Source organism: Anas platyrhynchos, chromosome Z, assembly GCF_047663525.1.
Source record: "Anas platyrhynchos isolate ZD024472 breed Pekin duck chromosome Z, IASCAAS_PekinDuck_T2T, whole genome shotgun sequence".
NCBI lineage: Eukaryota > Metazoa > Chordata > Aves > Anseriformes > Anatidae > Anas > Anas platyrhynchos.
The window spans coordinates 29,715,256-29,737,297 of NC_092621.1; the positions used below are offsets into that span (position 1 = coordinate 29,715,256).

The window sequence follows — 22,042 nt, forward strand, 5'->3', positions numbered from 1 at the left end:
AAATGTAATAATTCTGTAGTCATTCCCATGCAAATAATATGCCATTTTCCATAGAGAAAGTTTCAGGGAAGGAAAAAACAAAAACAAACAAAAACCACAGCAATATGGAAAAAGACATACTTTTAGTAGTTAGGTGCTGATTAATAATTTTTCACCAGATGTCCAAACATCACAGTTACCTTTGCAGCTCTGCAGAACCTACAATTTAGTAGTCTCCCAGGACACATTTTGACTGATTTCTGTGGTTTGCTCATTACATACGCGTACGCAAGGCTGACTGGTTCTGTCATGTTCTCATACAGCCATCATTTCCAGGTTCTGAAAAGCTTGAGGGCTGGTAGGTGTAATCAATTGACTGAGTGCTACCTGCAGTGCAGTCAGCTCCAGATACTGCTCCCCTTTTCTTTGGTAACACAACAGAAGAATTGGATCATCCTATAAAGAAAAGTGTATTCCCTCTAGATTTTTATGCTGTAACTCATGGGACTGTCTGGAAGATGGGTAGTAACAGATTTCTTTTGATGTACTCAGTTTTTGTGGTTTTCTTCAGATCTTTTTTTCTTCCTCACCCCTATCTTCTCTTAGTTTGCATTTTTAACCCTTTTTGAATATTTTTCTGTCTGTTACCAAGTTTGCTGAAAGACTCTGCTACTTGGGTGAGTAATGCCAGGGCATTTGTTGTTGCTTATGGGGTCAGACAGATGTGGCCTTCTCTGGCTGCTTCATGCTTTGCAGTCACGAGGGCACAGAATACAGCTTTCACTTTCTGCGTTAGCATTTGCTGGGAGGGAAAGTGTAGATACCATGTTATACAGTATGTAGTGTTGATGCACAGTTGAAAGGGTAAATTTTCCTCAGAAAATTAAATTAAAGCCATGGGATTGTACTGTTTACGCACCTTCATTCCCTTATGCCTGCTGTTGCAGAAGTCTGGACCCTAAACGGTGTGTGCAATTAAGCAGTAAGTAGACGATTACTATTACAGTAATAATCTTAACCTAAGTTAGCCACATGTGCAAGAAGGAAAAGCAAGGAGAGAAGGTAGAAAGGAAATAAAAACAGTTTATTGTGGAGAAGAAGAGTGGCTGAAACTGAGGAAGGAGGAAGAGGGAAAGTGGGGAAAAATGATGTTCAGCACTTTAGAAAGGAAGAAGTAAAATATTACATAAATGTTAAACAGATAAAAAGACAGGAAAAAACAAATAGTAGAGGCATTGCCTACTGTAGAGTTTGTAGTTGTGAGATGTAATTACACATGTAAGAATTATTTTCACAAATAGTGGAGTATGAGTAGCATTCATAAAGAGAAAATAACATTTTACAAAACTTTCATTTATACTTGTTCAGGGTTGCTGTAATTGGTGTGATGTTAATAACAGTAGTGACCACATGAAGTATATTCCTGCTGGGTCACACTTCTTTTTGTGTGTTAGAATTCCCAGGAAGAAAATTCCAGTGACTTGGTTATTGAGATGAGGATCAAAAAGTTCTGTATCATCCAGTTCCAGTACAGAAGCAAATTTATTCTGCTTACTAACCATCTCTTGTTACTGCTACCAAAAAAAAATCTTCCTATTTTCCCATGCTAAATTCTAACAGCAGATGGTAGGTGCTATCTTCACTTAAATGGTAGCTGCATTTTACTGTGTTTTGTTATTGTGCAGAAGTTAATATGGATATGGTTGCCATGTCTGATAAAAAATAATAGTGTGAACATGGAAGTGAAAGCAACAATGCAATTACTGTCACTAGATAAGTAATACCCCCAACAAAACAATACAAACAAAACAACAAACAAACAACAACAACGACAACAAAAAACACTATTACAGGTATACAAGCAAAAAAGCATAAGGAAACTCTGGTAAAGTTTTGAGAGGACCTGAAAAGTTTTTGTAGTAAAATTCAAGGAAGTAGAAAAGCGACCTCTGAAGAATGAACATGAGGGTGAATCGTTCTACCTTATAGTAATCCTACTAAATGTGTAACGATCAAACTTTCCAGATAGTCCAATATTACAGTTGCCACTTGGCACGTAGTTACAAAATGTCTTGGTCACTCCTGATCAGGAGAAGGAGGCAAAATACGCTTTCATCAACTTTATTTCAAAATGCAGTGGATCACAAGTATCCCCCTTTCTTTGTATCATAATTATCTTTTTTTTTTTTTTTTCCCTTTAAAACATCTAAGGTATAACCTGAAGATAGACACAACTCAGAATCACCTGAGTTAGTGCTAGACATCTTCAGTGTGCGCATCTGCACAGTGCTTGTGACATTCCTTCCTGTAGGCTAACGCTTCATTTGAAGGCACATTTCTGACTACTCTGGGCAACGTTTGCCTGTTTCTGTCACAGATAATACATTGTGTATGTCCATCTTTATTAAGACTGTGAGGAATATGTCTAGCATCAAGAGCCATTTGCAACATAAGCTTGGTAGGATCAGAGCAGGAGTGGGGGAGTCTGGTTAAAATGGAGGTTGCTACAGGTACATGTCTGTAATCTTGTTTGGCATGGGAATGCTTTTTACCTTGTGTCAAGGTATGCAAAAGGAAGATGTCTTCCACTGTGCTATGTGATGAAGAAGGGAGCAGCATCTAGGGAAAGGCACATACTTCCTCACTGTTGTAAATCTCTTGCAAGCTTCAGAAATACAGAATCAGCTGTACATCAACCTGACAGCTGTATCCAGTATGTAAAGTAGAATGCCCCGTATCTTATCATAAAATGTAATTGCACAACGTCTTATAATAATACAGTCTAGTATTGCTGCAATTTAAGCATATGTCTGTCTTAATTGTGTGAATAGTCTGAAGTCAGGGAGAATACTTATATGCTTATGTTCAGCTGTTTACACTGGTATTTGCGGGATCAAAATCTTAGCAACTTACTTCAAAACGTGTAACCATTTTACAAGCTGAGTAATCTTTCTTGGGCTTATCTCAGAGTGCTGATTAATTATTTTCAACACTTTTAGCTTAGCACTAGGTTAGAAGTAGAGAGCATTGTGTCTTATCGTTCATAGATCAAGGGCATTTACATAATATTGCAAATATCTTCAAGACTATTAAGATTCAATGTATTGCAAGGAGTTTAAGCTGTCTTTGTTCATTGGAAAAGAACACACCAATCAAAAATCTTAATAGTTGCTCCCATTTGCCTGGAAACATGTTAACATGTTCATTTTCCTTATTAGCAGTAAAGACTTGGTTGGAATTTATAATCTGCTTCTATTTTCCTTCATTTTGTTTCTGCAAGTGCAGAACAGAGGACAGTTCATTGTCTTTCTGTGCTATCAGAGGAAAATTCTGTGCAAGTAGCTAGTTTACATTTTTGTGTCAGCTAACATCCAGTTAGACAACAGAACTATCACAAACCACCCCCATGGTGAATCTTTAGGGAAGATTTTTTTCAAAATTTCCTGCTTTCTATATGAGAACGTTAATGAGTTTCTACTATAGTACACCACTGAATAAGGGATCCCTATCTCTTTTTTTCAGTATCAACAGTACAGACCAGTTGTCTGTGGATTTGCCTAAATCTGTTTTTGAACCTGCTGGTGTTGTTTGCTTCTACAATTTCAATGACTTAAAATGAGAGGCCTGTCTTATCAGCCTCTTTAGTCATATGTTACAATATCTAACTTAAAAGCCTTGTGTACCATCAAAAATAAAACTGAGGGAAGAGGCAAGTTTGGCTTGGGCGCTACTAGCTTTCCTGGGATGCTGCAAGTTTACATGAGTCAATGAGAATGGTAAAAGCTGGATGCACCTTTTTTGCTTTTGTGTTGCAAAATATACATCACTGACATCACCAAAACACAAAGGGATTTAAGCAATTCCATTAACTTCAGTGAGTCTGTTAATAACTTCATTGAGGCTATTAATATGAAAAAAACCTTTCACCACTCAATGGGTAGTGAAAGCTTTTGAGTGGCCTTGTCTAATATCAAATCTAGTTAGAATTTGAGTCTCTCAATGTTCCAACTAGCCAGGACTAATACAGTTCAGAGTTCATGTATGATAATGATGTTTCCTTTAAAACAACGTCTGTAGTAGAGATGGTATTTAAGACACTTATGGGAAACACTTGTGTAATGTTTTACTTATTTCTGTGAACCCAGACTAGGAAAATGAAAAGAAGGGATAAAGAGTAAGCAAGTAAAATACAATTTATGAAAGTGCAATGCAAAATAATGAATTCAAGAGTATATTCAAATTAACGAGTCTGCAGTTGCTTAAGAAAACAAGTTGTGCTGCTTTCTGAAAACACTGATGAATACATTTCCTATACCAGTGATTTTCACTTTTTACCCCATGTTAAAATAGAAAATGAACATAATGCACATCAAAATTTGAAAGAAATTTGTCTTTCAGCCTATGATTTATTTTGTTCAGAAGCTAGAATTATTTAATAATTCATTGAATCCAAAGATAATAAGAATACAAAGTGCTTTGCATCATGGCTGAATTACTGATTATACTCGTTGTCTAATATTTTGTAGATTGGTCATGTAGAAGAATGAGCGTGAAATATGCAGAATATTATTTTATTTGATCAGTTTCCTTGAAATCATTAAATTAATTTAGTAGTTATTAATTGTAGTCATGCTCTTTTCTGGTTCTGTACAGTGGTAAATACTGAAACTATTGCTGCTGCATAGGTATATTTTCAACAATGCATCCAAAGTACTCTATCATACCACTTCCTTTTTAATGTGCAATAGTGCTTATTTTAATACTCATTTATTAATGACAGCTTGGGATCTTCAGATGCTAGTGTAAACAGGTAAAAAGTCACCACTGGACTGGACTGATAATCAGAAGGCATAATCAAGATGTGTCCAAAGACACATCTAAGAAATCTTCCAAATTCACAATTATTTGTGGTGTTTATTACTGTTACTATCACAATATATAGAACAGAAAAGGAATACCTAAAGGATTTGTTTTAGAAGTTCCACCACAGTGATAAAAATGTGTTTAATGTTCACTTTTTTTGATTTATATACCTTCTCTTTTTCTTCCCTCTTCTCCACATCTCCCTTATAAATTACAGCTAAATCATGTTGCATTTTTAATATGTCTTTTAGGTATTGGAGTTGGCATGCTGGTACGGGAATACGGCAAGCTGTCTAACTTGGATAAATTCTACTTTTCCTTTCCTGGGGAGGTGCTGATGAGAATGCTCAAACTCATCATTCTGCCATTAATCATATCAAGTATGATCACAGGTATGTATGACTGGAACTGTGCAGTTTGCTGTTGTGATTTTCAGTGTGGTTTAACTTTTCTTTCTAAAAGAAATAACCTTCAAAAACAATTTGATGGAACTATATAATAAAAAATACAGATGCATACATTTAGAATACAATTTTCTATTTATAATGAGAATGAGTTTGGAAGGATTATCACTGGTATTTAGTAATGAAGTTATAAAAAGCCATGAGGTAATAACTTCCATGTGTATAGATTCCTTCCCAACTGTTTAACCAAACAGTTGCAAATTGCAAGCTCAAAGCTGCAACTGAATATTCTCGAGAGTTAACTATTATAAATAGTCTTATGCCACTATTTTGTAAGAAAAGGAGAGGTGATTTCATATTTTATTGTCAAAGAAAGATGATTCCTCACCTAACTTATCCTAGTCTCTGCAAACTCCTATGAGGTTCCTTGCATGAGGTTTGGTGCAATTTGGCATTTGCTGAATCTCTCTGTGGAGCCATTTAATTTACTCACCTGGCAGAATGCTATAAATTAGCACACACACACACGCACAAAAAAAAAAGATTTTTTATTTTTTTTCTGTTTGGTATGTGTTATTCAAAGGAATTTTGCAGAAATGCAGGAGAGTAAGCAAGCTCTTGTTTGGAACCCAAGCCTTGGCGTGGTAGAATTTGCTAACAGCTCGCTCATTAGGAGATATTTGGAAAGATCAGGAGCAAACCCAAAGAGAAGAGATAGAACTGGAAGTCAAATAGTCTTTCTGACAAGGTAAAGGAAGCCAGACATTTGTCACTACCCTGTTTTCTTTTGTTTCCACAAATCCTGTACTTTAGGACTGCATTCATGCCTTGGTGTTTGTTATTTAGTTGGATGGTCATGGAAATATATCAGATATTTGACTGTGGAAAGCTTGTTATGGTCAGGGAATGGAAGGGGAATTTAGATCCTGCTGTGAAAATGTTGTTGGTTTAAGAAAAGGAGTGAAGAACAGAGGAGGCATAAAAAGGGCTTGGTGTTATAATCAATAGAAAGGGTAGCAGCATTTTTACAGAGAGGAAGGAATGACACAGAAAGCAAAGGAAAACTAAGCTCTACTTTTATCATACTGAAATTGAGTCTGTGTCAGGAGACCTAGGAAAAAAATGCTAAAAGACCAATACATTTCATTTTTCAAGCAAGTGTTGATTTGTGGGTAAAGTTGGGCCTGTGTTTTCAGAAGTAAATGATACAATTAGGATAACAATGAAATGATCTATCCCTGTCCAGCACTTCTGGGGGGAAACAGGAATCATGCTGTTAAAAATATTATGCAGCTATTTGATGCTTGGCATTCAAGTAGGAGTAAACTGCATTTTTAACTACTAGCATTAACTTGGATTTTAAAGATTGCAGATTACTAGAATTGAACTCATATAAAATGATGACAATGAGACACTTTACTTCTGACCTTAGCATATACATAGAAAAGCGGAGCTTATTTTTTACACTTACATGTTAAGGTTTTAGGCAAGGAAGAAGAGGTAAAATTGATAAATTTTCTTGAATAAAAGAAGGCTGTGTATAGTCATAAAGCACAGTAGTCATTATTTGTCTTTCATATAGAACCTCACAGAATGGTTGAGGTTTCAAGGGAACTCGACACCATCTAGTCCATGCCCATTGCTCAAAACAGGGTCAGCTAGAGCAAGTTGTCTTGGACTATGTCTGACTATGTTATGAATATCTTCCAGGATGGAAAGTCTACAACCCCTTTGGACAACCTGTTTGACCACCTGCCAAGTAAAACAGTGTTTTCTTGTGTTCAGATGAAATCCCGTGTTTCTTAACTCATGCCCTGTTACCTTTTGCCCTGTCTTTGGGCACCCCCGAGAAGAGCCTAGCTCTGTCTTTTTCATTCCCTCCCATCAGGTATGTTCATATTCATATTGTGCATGTGAATAAGATATCTCTAAGCCTTCTATCCTCCAGGCTGAATAGCCCAAGCTCTCAGCTTCTCCCCATGTGAGAGATGTTCCAGTCCCATCATTGCCTTTACAGCCCTTTCCTGCATTGGTTCAAGTAAGTCCCTAGCTTTTTTCTACTGGGGAACCCAGAACTGGACATGTTACTCCAGGTGTGTCCTCATAAGTGCTGAGTAAAGATCAGCTCCCTCCATATGCTTTCAGTGGGCTTGCTAATGCAGCCCAGGAGGCTGTTGGCAACTTTGGTCATGAGGTTACATTGCTGGCTCATGGGCAGCTTGTTGTCCAACAAGGTCTTCAGATTCTTCTTTACAGAGCTGTTCTCCAGCCAGTTGGCCTCCAGAATGTAGTGGTGCCTGGCTTTATTCCTCCCCAGATGCAGCATTTTGCATTTCTCCTTGTTCGTCTTCATGAGATGTCTCTCAAACAAATTCTCCAGCTTATTCAGGTGTCTATGAAAGTCAACACAACCAGCTTGTCTGTCACTTCTCCCAGTTCTGTATCATCTCTGAACTTACTGATGATGCATTCTGCCTCCTCATCTGGCTTACCAATGAAAACAGCAAAAAGTGTCTGTACCCATTTTTACCCTGGGGTGACTAGCCTCCAACAAGATTTTTGCAAGTGGTTGTAACCCTCTGAGCCTAGCCATTGAGCCAGTGTTCACTACACTTCACTGTGCACTCATCTAACCTCTATTCTGTAAGCTTGTCTTCAAGGTTTTTTGAGGGACTGTGTGAAAAACTATCTAAAGTAAAGGTAAACAACATGACCTCTTTGCAGTTCAGAATTTTAGTGCCAAAGCAAGATTCACACTTTCAAAACATGCTGTATGGAATAGAACAAGGAGAGGAATGAAAATTTAAAGGAAGATGCAGGGTCTATCTTAAGCTATATCTGTAAACAAGGTAGTGTCAAGTTAATGTCAACAGCACATCTCTCTGCATTTGGCTGTGAACCTTCCTTGGAATCAGACACAAAAGTATTTTCTTTAGAAGGAATTTCATAATTATTGACTAAACACAGAATATACAACCTGCAAGTTGGCTGTCATTGCTGGGATCAGAGGTCATCTGAGTACATCCACTTCTTCAGGATCTGTGTATTTTTCAGGATAGAGAATGTCAGTTTTCAGACCCCTGTAGAGTGTATATCTGATGTTCACAGCTGTCAGACCTATGTACATGTTCATGTGCTCAGTGGCAGACATTTAGGGACCTGAAACAAGAAGCTACTGCAGTAAAACTAGTGATATTGATTGAGTCCGAATGCCAGCCTTCTGTACACACATTTGTAGCTCACAAGCTAAGGGGATTCCAGTTAGCTAACCAGGACAGGAGGTTAAATGTTATCGTGATGTTATGCCTCTGCAGCAGGCTAAAAGTGTGCACAGAAACAATTGCAGTGGTTCGTTTGGTGCATATTTGTTACCAAACCACGTAGTTGGTTGGGTCCAAAGGCATCTAGGAAGTTTTGATGCCTAAAATAGCAGAAATGTATTTTGTGAATATAAATCATTTCAAAATACAGGATTTTGATGACCAATAACGTGTATATATATATATATATATATATATATATAATTTTTATTTTTTTTTCAGAAAATGTTACTGAAAAGGCAATCCAGAGTTTTATATTTTTAAAAAATTATAATGTCATAGTTTGGTAGTTTCACATCCTGACTAACATCACTTTATACATGTTTTTTTGAGACAGAGAGCTACATATAACTGCAGGGACCAGATTTCTGTCCATTTGGACATAATGATGTAAATCAAGTGTAGAGCAAAGACAGTGATGAAAATTATTCCTTACTGATATTTCAGGAATTTCTGCAAAATTTAAGTATTAGTAACTTTAACATGTTAGAGCAATTCCTGTCTTAGTGGAAAAAGCTCTCACAGACTTCTTCAGTTAGAGCAAGAACGCACAGTCTCTTTTCAAACTGAAGGCAAAATTCTCCCTCTTGTGGTTAAATAGAGAGCTTTACACAAAGTGATTTTCCTTCACAAATTCAGTTCCTCAGAGTGTAAAAAAGGGAAAAGATACTTGCATATTTATTTTGCATAGTGTGCAATCTGAAACTTGTGGATTTTTTCCATTTAACTGCCTGGAGGCTGAACTGTGGGCTAATAAAAAACTGACACAAACAATAAGCATTTATTTACTGGAAAAAAGTGAAAATAATAAGAGGCAGATGAGTCTGAGTAATGCTGTTCTTTTAAATTAGTTAGCCTCAGAGACCAGCTTGTAATAATTCTCTTCTTCTCATAATTATTTTGGTGGATACTCTGATCCATAAGCCTACCACTAATAATAAAGTCCCAAGTACTTAGTTCTTTTTAATCTCCCTACACTGCTGTTATTCAAAGTCACTATTTGTACAATAATGCACCATACATGTGAAGGAATTGTTTGTCTTTAATATTTCCTCCTGTATTGTCATAGAAAAATTTGAAAACAAAAATCAGAAGCCTAACCTGTTACTTAACGACAGTTGCTATGACATACAGAACCACACCTGTACTGAATGTAACACTCAACAAGCCAAATCAGCTTCTTTAAAGTACTGCTCTAAAAGAAGACATGTTTTGACAAGTACCAAAAATAGATTATTTTAGGTACCCTGTATGGAGAAGTAGTAGGGGAAATTTCTGGCATGCTTCCTGGGAGTTTGGGGCTTAAATCTAAATCTAAATAACTGTAGAGTACTTCAAAGCCTGTAAACTATCTTTGAAAGTAATGGAAACTCACAATTCTGATTTTGAGAGAATGAAAAATCTTTAGAATTTTGAAGGATATCTCATCATACATGTATGTCTGCACACTGAGCAGACCAGCCCCTTTAATCACTTTTAGCTTTCTTTTTCATGGATTGAGGTTCACTGTGTAAGCTGTTCCCCAGTATAATGGCAGTAACTGTTTGCAAATCTATTTCCTGTCAGGATCACAACAGAGCTTAGGGTGGAGACAACTGTCCAGTTTTCTGGGCTGTTATGCTCCATGTTTGGGTACAAGTTCAGTGAACTTACATGACCAAGCCTGTAACTAGCTAATCAGCACAAGGTTTCTGGCCTTCTTTCTTGCACACATGTCATGTGTTAGTAGCCAGCGTAACCAACAACTCCAGCCCTTCGGGTACTAAAATGGGCTTTGATTCCCATCCCTCTTCAGTCAGTCCTTCTAAGTTAGTGATACTTCAGTCTGCCTGCCTCATTGACTTTCAAACTACAAACCATTATGTGAATGCCTTTCTTTAGGGATAGACTGTTCTCTAATAGTAACTTCCTCTAAAAACTGGAATCACATGTCTGATAAATGACTTTTAATTAAATTTTCAGGGTCATTCATAAATGCCAGTAGTCTTAGCTCTGTCACAATAGTGCCTGTTCTGTTTTCCATGTCATGGAAAAATTGCAACACAGAACACACCAGGTACGTGTCACAGATCTCAATCTTGAGGACATGATTTTATCAGCTATTCAACATCTGTTTTAATGCCTGAAATAGTCTTTCCATCATTTCTCGTATTTTCTGCCTAGTAAAACATTATTAAAACTTTTCTGTGTGTTTCTGGCCCTCCCTGCATTTCCAGTCCTCATAGGCAGCTCCAAAGAGGCTAGGACACATGCATGGGAGTTTCCCAGCTCTGAAACTGAACTTGTTATAGAGTATTCATTAGGAGGAAAACTAAAATTTCTCAGAAGAACTGATGCGGTGTGTAGCCTACACACAACAAAACTCAGAAACAATGAAAAAAAGTATTAACCACCTTTCTGAGGGCAGCTCTGTGTGAGCCATAAATAAAATATCTGCCTTACTGTGAGTCTGGTGAGGCTCCAATCCACTAGGTTTCCATGACTATAGAAATAAATTTTTCCTACTTGAGGGCCTGTGTTGGTTATTGCTGCAGTACTGTCTGAAGCATCCTGCTAGTTTCACCTGTCCCAGTACCAACTGCACACTTTTTTCTTTGCACTTCTTTATCATAGTATAAAGATTATTTTACTCGAGTCTATCTGACTAGGATTTTACAGCTGTGTGAGGGAGAAGTATGTTCCCAGTGAAGTATGGAGGCCAATGAGTTTTCCCATTTGTGGAAACCGTTGTTTTCCCTATGGGAAGAGGATCTTGATTCATGGCTGATGGAAGGGTATCTCAAATTATTTGTTCTTTCCCATTGTTCAAAACTAAAGAGGCAGTTTCCTTCCTTGGTCTACTTTGGGGAATTTACTAAATTGCTTTATCGCAAAACCATATTTTGTGGCAAAGAAGACAAAATGGGAGACAAAAGACTCGGAATGCAATGAGAAAAATCGGAGTATTAATCAGGTTGTTCTTATTTCTCATTTAGTTTATCTTCAAAATTCAGAAGAGCTCAGACAAACAACTCCCCCAATTTTATTAATAATTACAGTTAGAACACACAACCGAACGCACTGTGGCTATGCTTCGGAGTAGATCTACTAGCTCCATCAGGTATAAAAAGTCCACAAATTTAAAGTACTGTGAATGGGCATAGGAAGGTGAGAGAACAAAACTATTTTGTTTTCTCTAAATGTATAGAATCCTAAAATATCCCGAGTTGGAAGGGACCCATCATTAAGTCCAACTCCTGGCTCCACACAGGACCACCTGAAAATCAGACCGTATGTCTGACAGCATTGTCCAAATGCTTCTTGTCCTTTGACAGGCTTGGTATCATGACTACTTACCTGGGGAGCCTGTTCCATTGCCCGACCACCCACTCAGTGAAGAACCTTTTCCCAACATCCAGCCTGAATCTCCTGAAAGCTTCAAAATAACTTTTCTTTTGGTATCAGCATTCCTGAGGTGGGTAATAGCTGCATCAACAGTTTCCATTCCTGCATTCTCTACTGAGAGGTGCTCTGCTATCGAGGCATTGTTAACAGGCCCTGTGCATCATGAACAAGTGCTAGTTTCCACCTACTGGATAAGCCCCAATCTGGCTTAACATACTCAGAGACTCTCTCTTGCAATATTTGCACTCTCCAGTTGCATTTCTATGTTTCAGATGTCACAAGAACCAGCAAGAAAGCAAATCCATTGTACAGCAGTAATAACATTGTTACCAGAGCTCAGGCAGGGAATTCACCTTGTCCCTTTCTATCATGTACACTGGACAAAGGGCGAGAACTGGTAGACTACTGTTAATGAGTTTTACCTTCAGTTGTACTGAGGGATACTGAAGGTCCTATCCCCACTGTCCATGTGCAGTCATTGAGGCAGGGAAGACTGCATAGTCATGGGCTGCTGGACAAAGTTTTGTGCTCATCCCCATTGGATTACTCCTATAACAATCATTTTCTTCTTACCCATCAATATTAGTGATCTCATGCAACTGAGACAGCCCCTATATTATTTAAGGCTTTAAATTACAGTAATAAAACTTTGAAATGGACTTCTGGTTCATGGAGCGTGATTACCACCAGCTCTCAAGGGCAAAGAGCCCCAGTACAGCAGCTGTTCTGCAGCATTGGCAGCCACTGCCTCCCATCCCAGCTATATCACTGTGGGTCTGCTGGTGACACCAGTGTGTGTGGATGTGAAGTGAGTTGGTGTCCTCAGCTCTTCTGTTCTGGAGCTCAGCACATAAAGCAACAATTCCACTAAGTAAAACCAACTGCATTCACTTTTTTACTCAATTTCTGTATCTGTGGACTTCATGATCAATTAAGAAATATGTCATGTTAAAGTTTTCTTTATGACAATCTGGAAGCTAAAACTTGTACACCTATAAGCTACAACTTCTACCACCAGTAATTCTGGAGTAATTCAGCTAGTTTCAGTACTCTTGAGTTTTCTATATTCACTCCATACATATTTCTCCTGCAACAATGCAGAAGCTGTTTCTGCTGTATTCATGAACTGAATGTGATTTCTCCTATGCATTTTCCTAGCCTGTCCAGCTTGGCAGATTGATGTCATCTTCATTCTTTGTAGGCTCTTATTATATTCCACCCAAGGAACATTGAATCTTCTGAAAAGGTGCTAACGTGTTTTTGTAGCCTCTAAAAGCTTTCTAGAGGAAAAATGTGGTTTTTTTGTACAAGTGATACTATTTGCAAATAAGACGAATGAAAGTCAGTACTAATATCTTCTTTCTATGCTTGTAGTCCAATCAGGTCTATAGGGAAAGATCATAATACAACACTGCAATGGTGATTTTGCCAACTGCTCACAGAACAGCACAGCAACCTGTTAATGAACTGACATCTGGGGTCAGACATTTTTCTGGACATGTTACTTGAACTGTACCATTTTATAATGATTTAATCGCTTTGATTTCCATAAACTATTAATATCCCATTTATTTATTCCTTTCTATCTGGTATTTAGAAGGTTTGTAACAATTACTTTTTCAAAAGCTTCCTGAATCATCCAGGACACTCCCTGTCAGTATTGAGTATTCTTTGTAACTCTTAATACATTCCATGCTCTACTCTGTTTCTTCAGGAAAAAAAAAAAAATCTGCTTTTTTCAGTGCCTCTTCAAAGTCAGAAGACCAGTATTTATCTTGCTAACCCAGTGGTAGTCTCATTAGATCATATAAGTAGGATTTGAAAATTTTCTGTTTTAAAATGTTTTTGTGGTATTTAAATAGAACTAACAGATGCTTATTCATCACATTTGCCCCTCTTCCCCCTTCCCAACCACTAATTTGCAAGCTTTCATCAACTCGTTTCTAAGACATTCTTATGTTGCATTTACAGAACTGTACTAGTAGAAGAATAAAAATTTTCTTCAAAGAAAAGGAGATTAGTTACATTTCTATCAAGTTTACTGAAACCATAATGGCTACAAGCTGTTAAACGCTTTTCCTTTTCAGCAACAATGAAATCTGAACAGATAGGAAAACTGCCTCTATGGAGGGACTGACAGAATAGGAATTGAAGATTTTTGGTAACAAACACTAAAGACAGAGATGGTAGGTCACCAAAAATGTGGTTCGAACGATTACATACCACAGTGACTGGGTCTTCTGTTTGCCATGGCAAACCTTCATTACCTGATCTTCTCAGGCAACATCTGGGTGAGAACTGTCCTCCTAGCATGACTTAGCTATATATGTCATTCAGTTAGCTACTGGAAGGGTAGACACAAAGAGGAATGCAGAGCCCCATGACATAGTAAATACGGGGAAGAAACAAAAATTCTTGGAGTTGCATATCAAGTGAAAGATTGTTGAGAAAAGATCTACGGTGAATACAGATAACAGCATCTGAGTTCTGTGTCTTAGTTGAATGATTAATTAGAGAATAGAATCATGCAGTCTGAAGTGTCAGACTTAATGTCACTGACTTAATGTCTGTGTATTTGAATAGACATGTGAATTGCTTGTTTGGTCCTGACAGTCTTGTTCATTTGCAAGGGATGCTATACTACATTTCCTAGAGAATTCCAGAGAGCAAAGTGAAAAAGAGCAGAAGACAGACTGTTTAGCCCTTGGAAGGGAAGAACAGTAATTCCTTTTGAACCTAATTAGTAAACTTAAAGCTCAGGGGGACTATGGAGAAAATGAGCTTTCAGGAGATTTATTAAAGTCAGGGTAAACTTGGACTAAAAGTTCATTCCAAGTAAATGGGCAGAGAAGGAGAGAAAAGACTCAGAAACTCCCTTGAAAAGAGGGAAAACGACAGGTGAGTCAAGGATGGCTTCAATAAAGTGTAGGCTCTGATTTCACTGCTGATACGGTGATTTCTCCTGCAGCTGTTACTGCCTGAAGTTCATATAACAGGGCCTTCCATTCCAAAGGTCACCATGTGAAATACTATGCCAAGGGCAAAAAGACAGAGGACAGATGTCTTTGGCACCCTTGTTTTCAAAAGATCGGAGAAGAACATTCTTCATACAGGAAATGAAGAGGCCTTGCAAAAACAAGCAGATAGAGCTTCATCAGGAAGAGACTGGCTGGGTGAAAAAAAACTTCAGATTAGTTGACAAATTTAACATTTAGTCTCTTTATACCCCTTCTGAGTCTCAGGAAGTGTGACTCCAACATGTGTCCCTGTTAAGGAAGAATCACTGTGATCTGCTTAGTCACAAGGGAGATTGTGCACATAATGCCAGGCAATTTGGACTCAAAGATCTCTCCAAACCTGACTTCATGTTTAGGACAACAGAGAAGACCTTTCACTGATGTGAGACTTTCCCACTTAACATACGTGAACCAACTATCAAATGATAATAAAATTTACATGGAAATAAGATAGAATCTTTGCTTACATATATGAAATTTCTTTCTTTCCTGGAATTTGCGGTTTTTGAGCTGATTACAACTGGCAGTGAGCTATGGAGTAAATTTGGATTCTCTTAGACTCATAAAGGGATAAGAAAATAAGCAATAAGCTTGCTATAAAAGTCAACAGTAGAACTAGAATTTGGTGCATGGTTCCTCAAGCAAAAATATTTTCTCAATTCTGAAGATACGGGCCAAATCCTGGTTTTATGTGTTTTCTCTTGCAAAAGAAGGAAAGGCAGCTAACTCAAAATGCTTACATGCCTCTAAGAAAGATTGTGATTGTGACTTCACCACCACTTCTGTGAAGATTAGAGAATTAAGTGAGAACAGCCAGTAGGAGGTAAATGGCATTCTGAAAAACAAACCAGACGGAGAGATCAGGTCATACCACACCAGGTGCAGTTGAAATATTGATGCATATTGATACTGTTCATGTCTTATATTAAGAATACTCCCAGTTCCATCTTTTAAAGTCAAGCATTTGACTTCATGCATTTCAGACAGATCTCCATTTATCAAGGGGGCTGTTTCTGCATTCCTTCATTCTTTTGTTATTTTTTTCCTAGTGTTTTTCTAAGAGTAATTTTTTTCAACAACATATAGCATAGCAGACCCATTGGAATGAAACAACACTGCTTTTTTTTGTATAAACCATTATGGTTCCTTTAGAAGGATTGCTTACTGAAATACTGTATATGCATTTTAAGAATCCCCCATGTTTTTCTATTTTCTTATGTTGGTTGCAATATCCTATGAAAAAGTTTTAAACATGACAATGCTGGATGTTCGTAGTATCATTCCTATGACTTAGTGCATGCACATTGCAGCCAGAATAGCCAAAATGGAAGGTAAGAGCAGGAGGAGGGGGAGAATTAAAAGTGGAAGCTTTGAAGATGTTAAAAATTCTTTAATGATTCCTCTAGCATCTACTGAATTTTCTCAACTAAAGCTGTAAGACTGATGGCAGTTTGGAGCAGTTTCAGAACTGCATTTTGTTCTTCAGTCAACATCTGAGTCATGTATGAGAAGGTGTAAAAGCCATAGTATTCTACTCATTAGTAACATTTGATGCTATATTTTTGTCACAATTGTGAATTAAATATCAGAAAACTAAGAGAATTGTTGATGTGTGCTGATTTACAGTTATTCCTCCACAAAAATGTAATTAGCTACTAAAGAGAAAAATTGTAAGTGTCAAGGAAGAAGCTATGTTGTGGATGGCAATTGTTTGAATGTGGAAAGCCCTTGAACTGGACTTTTCCCTCTGCCACTTATGGACATTTAAGGAAAAAAGCCAACCACCAGTGCTATGGAGCTGGATAAGTGGCATCAATATCTACAGAGAAAACTTACATCGTGATCATCAAGTGTCATGCTGTTGGCAAAGGCAGGTAAACAGCCCAGCCTCTTGCTGATTACACCGTTATATCATTTGCAGATGAAGTTAGATGATGGAAGGAAAAGATCCTGTTAGCTTCTGCTGAACTTAATTAGATTTCTTCTGGTATTATTACAAGCTTTGAGAACAGATAAGAAGTATTGCAGGAGATGATGCACTTGATGACACTAGAATTTGCAGAGCAGCAAAAAAAGATGCCGAAGTGTCTAGGTGTGATTGCTGCTGCTAGACAATCACAACACCAAATTAAAGATTCAGTTTCTTATGATGTATAGGAAAAGAATACCTGGAAACATAAACCCTTGTGCTCAGTTAGGACAACTCTGTAGAATGGTATGGCAAACTCTGAGGATATAGGTGTTGTCCACTAGGCAGCTGGTAAGATATGATCACTAGAAGCCACATCCTTGTGACTGTTTCTAGTCTTTAATGCAACCCTTTTCACTCCTAGATCTCACAGATACCAGAATATTAATGAAGCACGGTGAATAACTCTGGAACAACAGTGTTATACCTAATACCAAAGCCATTTGGATACATTTGCATTTCATATATGCCTCCAAAGTAAACACTGATACAAACCACACAAAAACATTGTGCAATACCATCTTCTATGGAGATCATTTTGTTGACTTTTAAGCATGTCAGGCACTGATTTGCTTGTTTCCATTTAAAATATTTATCTAAACTGTACACAAAATCTGTAAATCATGAATTACGCAGTTTCATTTTTTTACCAGTGTTGGCACTCATAGCACAGAGGAAGTGCTCTGCCCAGAGAGTAGATCCCTCTTATGTTGATAATTTTTTGGTTATGATAGCAACTCTAGTCAATTACTTGGTGATCAACTACAGACTATACAAAATGTAGTTATATAATGTTTTTATTATAAGGTTTCCAAATGTTAATACTGGCATAAAATTTCTATTTTAAGTGGGCAGTGTAGAAGGTCATTCCAACATGAAGGAACAACATGGAAGGACTAGTGGGGTGCAATACTTTTGGAGGTTTCGTTAATCACAGAATGGATAGGGTTGAAAGGGACCTTAAAGATCGTATAGTTACAACTACTTGTAAATGTACTATACAAGGTTGCCTCTCTTAAAAACACATTTTTATTCCAACCAAAATAATAAGTACAGTGAGAATATTAATGAATATTTGATTTGTGTGATTTTATGGGTTAGTCACAGGGGGCAAGGGTGGTTTGTCTACCAACTGCATTAATTTGTCTGAATAATTTTCCTGAGTACAAAACTTGCAGTTATTATTAATTATTATACATATACATTATATATTATAATTTATTATTATTATTATTATTATTATTATTATTATTATTATTATTATTATTATTATTATTATTATTTAATAATGAAAATAAAAACATTATTAATCATTATATTAAATATTTATTATATAATATATTTATGTATGACACTATATAGTATTTGTATAAGTATACATATTTATATATAATGGAGTATATATTAACATATATTTAAATTATATATTTATATTCCTTATGTATTATGTTATACGTTATTAAATAATAATAATAACAATAGTTTTTACTAGGTGATTGGTTTCTTTTACGTGAAAGATTGGAAAGTGTCCTAATTGCCCCAGAGTCTTGTTATTCCAAACAAGTCTACAAACAATTGGCCTCCCTTCTCTACTTCATTTTATATCTGGTAATGAGAGAATGTGCCTGTCACCCACACCTACTTAGATAAGTTGTCTACAGGACAGGTCTTTCAGATTGTAATTTCACAGAGTTCCTCTGGATCTGGATAGAAATAAAGCAACTGCATAGGCAGGTCAGCAAGGTGGCGCAGTAGTGATTCTGTGCTGCCATGAGCATCACTTTGTCATATATTTTACTGGGTACTGTTGCCCAGTGGGACTTCTTGAGATGGGTATCTGCTGACCCTGCCTTTTGCCAATTTTGACTCCCTGAAACTGTGCTGTTGAAGATGGGGTGTCTTGCACTGTCATTGCTGAGTGCCTGCTGGGAGTCTCTGGCCCTTTTCAGAGCTTCACCTCAGTACTGCACATGATCCTGGTGGTACCAACGTGTGAAAGGATGGGCTGCAGTGTCATGGTATATCACCTCAAACTGTAATCCCCATGCAGGACTGCCACACTCTCTGATCTTTTTTTTTTTTTTTTCCCCTGGAGACCCAGCAAGTTCCTGGCAACCAGGGATAGGACCCAAGAGATTAGCATGAGGCTGTTTCAGGGAATACATTATTGGATATAATATTGGATATACATATTGGACCCAAGAGAATGGCACAACGCTGTTTCAGGGAATGTATTATTGGATATAATATTGGATATACATATTGAATCATAGAATCATAGAATATCCTGAGTTGGAAGGGACCCTTAAGGATCATCAAGTCCAACTCTTGACACCGCACAGGTCTACCCAAAAGTTCAGACCATGTGACTAAGTGCACAGTCCAATCTCTTCTTAAATTCAGACAGGCTCGGTGCAGTGACCACTTCCCTGGGGAGCCTGTTCCAGTGTGCAACCACCCTCTCTGTGAAGAACCCCCTCCTGATGTCAAGCCTAAATTTCCCCTGCCTCAGCTTAACCCCGTTCCCGCGGGTCCTGTCACTGGTGTTAATGGAGAAAAGGTCTCCTGTCTCTCGACACCCCCTTACGAGGAAGTTGTAGACTGCGATGAGGTCTCCTCTCAGCCTCCTCTTCTCCAGGCTGAACAGGCCCAGTGCCCTCAGCCATTCCTCGTACGTCTTCCCCTCCAGGCCTTTCACCATCTTCGTAGTCCTCCTCTGGACACTCTCCAACAGTTTCATGTCCTTTTTGTACTGTGGTGCCCAGAACTGCACATAGTACTCGAGGTGAGGCCTCACCAGCGCAGAGTAGAGCGGGACAATCACCTCCCTTGACCTACTAGCGATGCCGTGCTTGATGCACCCCAGGACACGGTTGGCCGTCCTGGCTGCCAGGGCACACTGCTGGCTCATATTCAACTTGCTGTCTACCACGACCCCCAGATCCCTCTCTTCTAGGCTGCTCTCCAGGGTCTCATCGCCCAGTCTGTACGTGCAGCCAGGGTTTCCCCGTCCCAGGTGCAGGACCCGGCACTTGCTCTTATTGAACTTCATGCGGTTGGTGATCGCCCAGCTCTCCAACCTATCCAGATCCCTCTGCAAGGCCTTTCCACCCTCATTCGAGTCCACAACTCCTCCAAGTTTGGTGTCATCAGCAAACTTGCTCAAAATACCTTCTATTCCTACATCCAGATCGTTTATAAAAATATTGAAAAGTACCGGTCCTAAAATGGAGCCTTGAGGGACCGCACTGGTGACCGCCCGCCAGCCTGACGCAGCCCCATTTACCATAACCCTTTGGGCCCTGCCCGTTAGCCAATTGCTCACCCATCGTATGATGTTTTTATTTAGCTGTATGGTGGACATTTTGTCCAGTAGGATCCTATGGGAAACCGTGTCAAAAGCCTTGCTGAAGTCCAAAAAAATCACATCAGCTGGTTTCCCTTGGTCCACCATATGGGTGATCTTATCATAAAAGGAAATCAGGTTAGTTAGGCAGGACCTACCCTTCACAAACCCATGCTGGCTGGGACCAATGACTGCTTTGTCCCCCAGGTGCGCCTCAATAAGTTCAAGAACCATCTTCTCCATGATTTTACCAGGCACTGACGTGAGACTGACAGGCCTGTAATTGCTAGGGTCTTCTTTCTGACCCTTCTTGAAAATCGGCACAACATTTGCCAGCTTCCAGTCTACTGGGACCTCTCCAGATTCCCAGGATCATTGAAAAATAATTGAGAGAGGTTCCGCGATGACGTCTGCCAGCTCTTTCAGCACCCGGGGATGAATCCCATCCGGACCCATGGACTTGTAGGGATCCAGGTGGAGTAGCAAATCCTGCACACGTTCAATATTGGATATTAGGAAAAAGTTCTTCACTAAGAAGAAGGTGGTCAGGCAATGAAACAGGTTCTTCAGGGAAGTGGTTGCGACACCAAGTGTGCTGTAATTCAAGAAGTGTTTGGACAGCACTGTCAGACATATGGTTTGGTTTTTGGGTAGCCCCATGTGGAGACAGAAGTTGGACTCAGTGATCCTTGTGGGTCCCTTCTAACTTGGGGTACTCTGTGATTCTGATTCTATGATTAAGCTTTATTTTTATTCTGAAAAATCTAAGTAACTCTTTTTGAAAACTGAAAAAGAAATGCAGAAATAATTGAGAATCTTGCTGCATTTACTAAGAAACGATAAGAAAGCTGTAGACCAACCTTCAGGCTTCAGAAGAGGTTGACTCTGTTGGCAGCTGAGCAGAGGCACTCTTATATTTACTGGGAGTGGAATCATCATCAGTTGATGGAAAAACCAAGAAAATGTAAGAACTGTTTTCAGTTCATAGTGTTCCAAAACAACCTTTCTAAGCAGCAAGGCAAACAAAGAGAAGTGTCACAAAAAATGCAGAAAATAATTGGGTTTCTCAAGAGTCTTTCTGTGTTGTCACTACTATTGAAGCATACAATTCAATGATTTTTCAAGCCTTAATTACAACTTTTCCAGAACTTTCAAAGTTCAGTTTTGTTTAGGAATGTTCTCTGTTCCTGTGACATCAAAAAAGGGAAAAAAAAAAAACAAACAACAGTCTTTTCAGAGAGAAAGTAGTAAATATTAGTAAATATTGGTCTTAATTGAAATTGCAATCTTATGTTACACTAATGTGTAATTTTCCCTAAGTCAGAAACTAAAATCACAGAATCACAGAACTGTAGGGGTTGGAAGGGACCTCGAAAGATCATTGGTCCAACCCCACTGCCAAAGCAGGTTCCTCGGAGCAGGCTGCCCAGGTAGGCATCCAGACGGGCCTTGAATATCTCCAGAGAAGGAGACTCCACAACCTCCCTGGGCACCCTGTCCCAGTGCTCCATCACCCTCACCGTGAAGTTCTTTCACGTGTCAGTGCGGAACTTCCTGTGCTCTAACTTGCAGCCATTGCCCCTTGTCCTAAACCCACAAACCACTGAGAAGAGGTTGGCTACATCCTTCTGTCTCCCACACTTCAGGTTTTTATATACACTGAGAAGATCCCCTCTCAGTCTTCTCTTCTCCAGGCTGAACAGATCCAGGTCTCTCAGCCTTTTTTCATAGGGAAGATGCTCCAGGCCCCGTATCATCTT

At 38.5% G+C, this 22,042-nt stretch overlaps 1 protein-coding gene across 1 annotated transcript in view; it reads left to right on the plus strand.

Moving 5' to 3' along the window:
- SLC1A1 (solute carrier family 1 member 1) overlaps positions 1-22,042 on the plus strand; it is a 60,106-nt gene that overhangs the window by 11,677 nt on the left and 26,387 nt on the right. Inside the window, exon 2 of the mRNA NM_001310783.1 lies at positions 5,094-5,234. Coding sequence (NP_001297712.1) covers positions 5,094-5,234 — 141 coding nt within the window. The remainder of the gene's footprint in view (positions 1-5,093; positions 5,235-22,042) is intronic.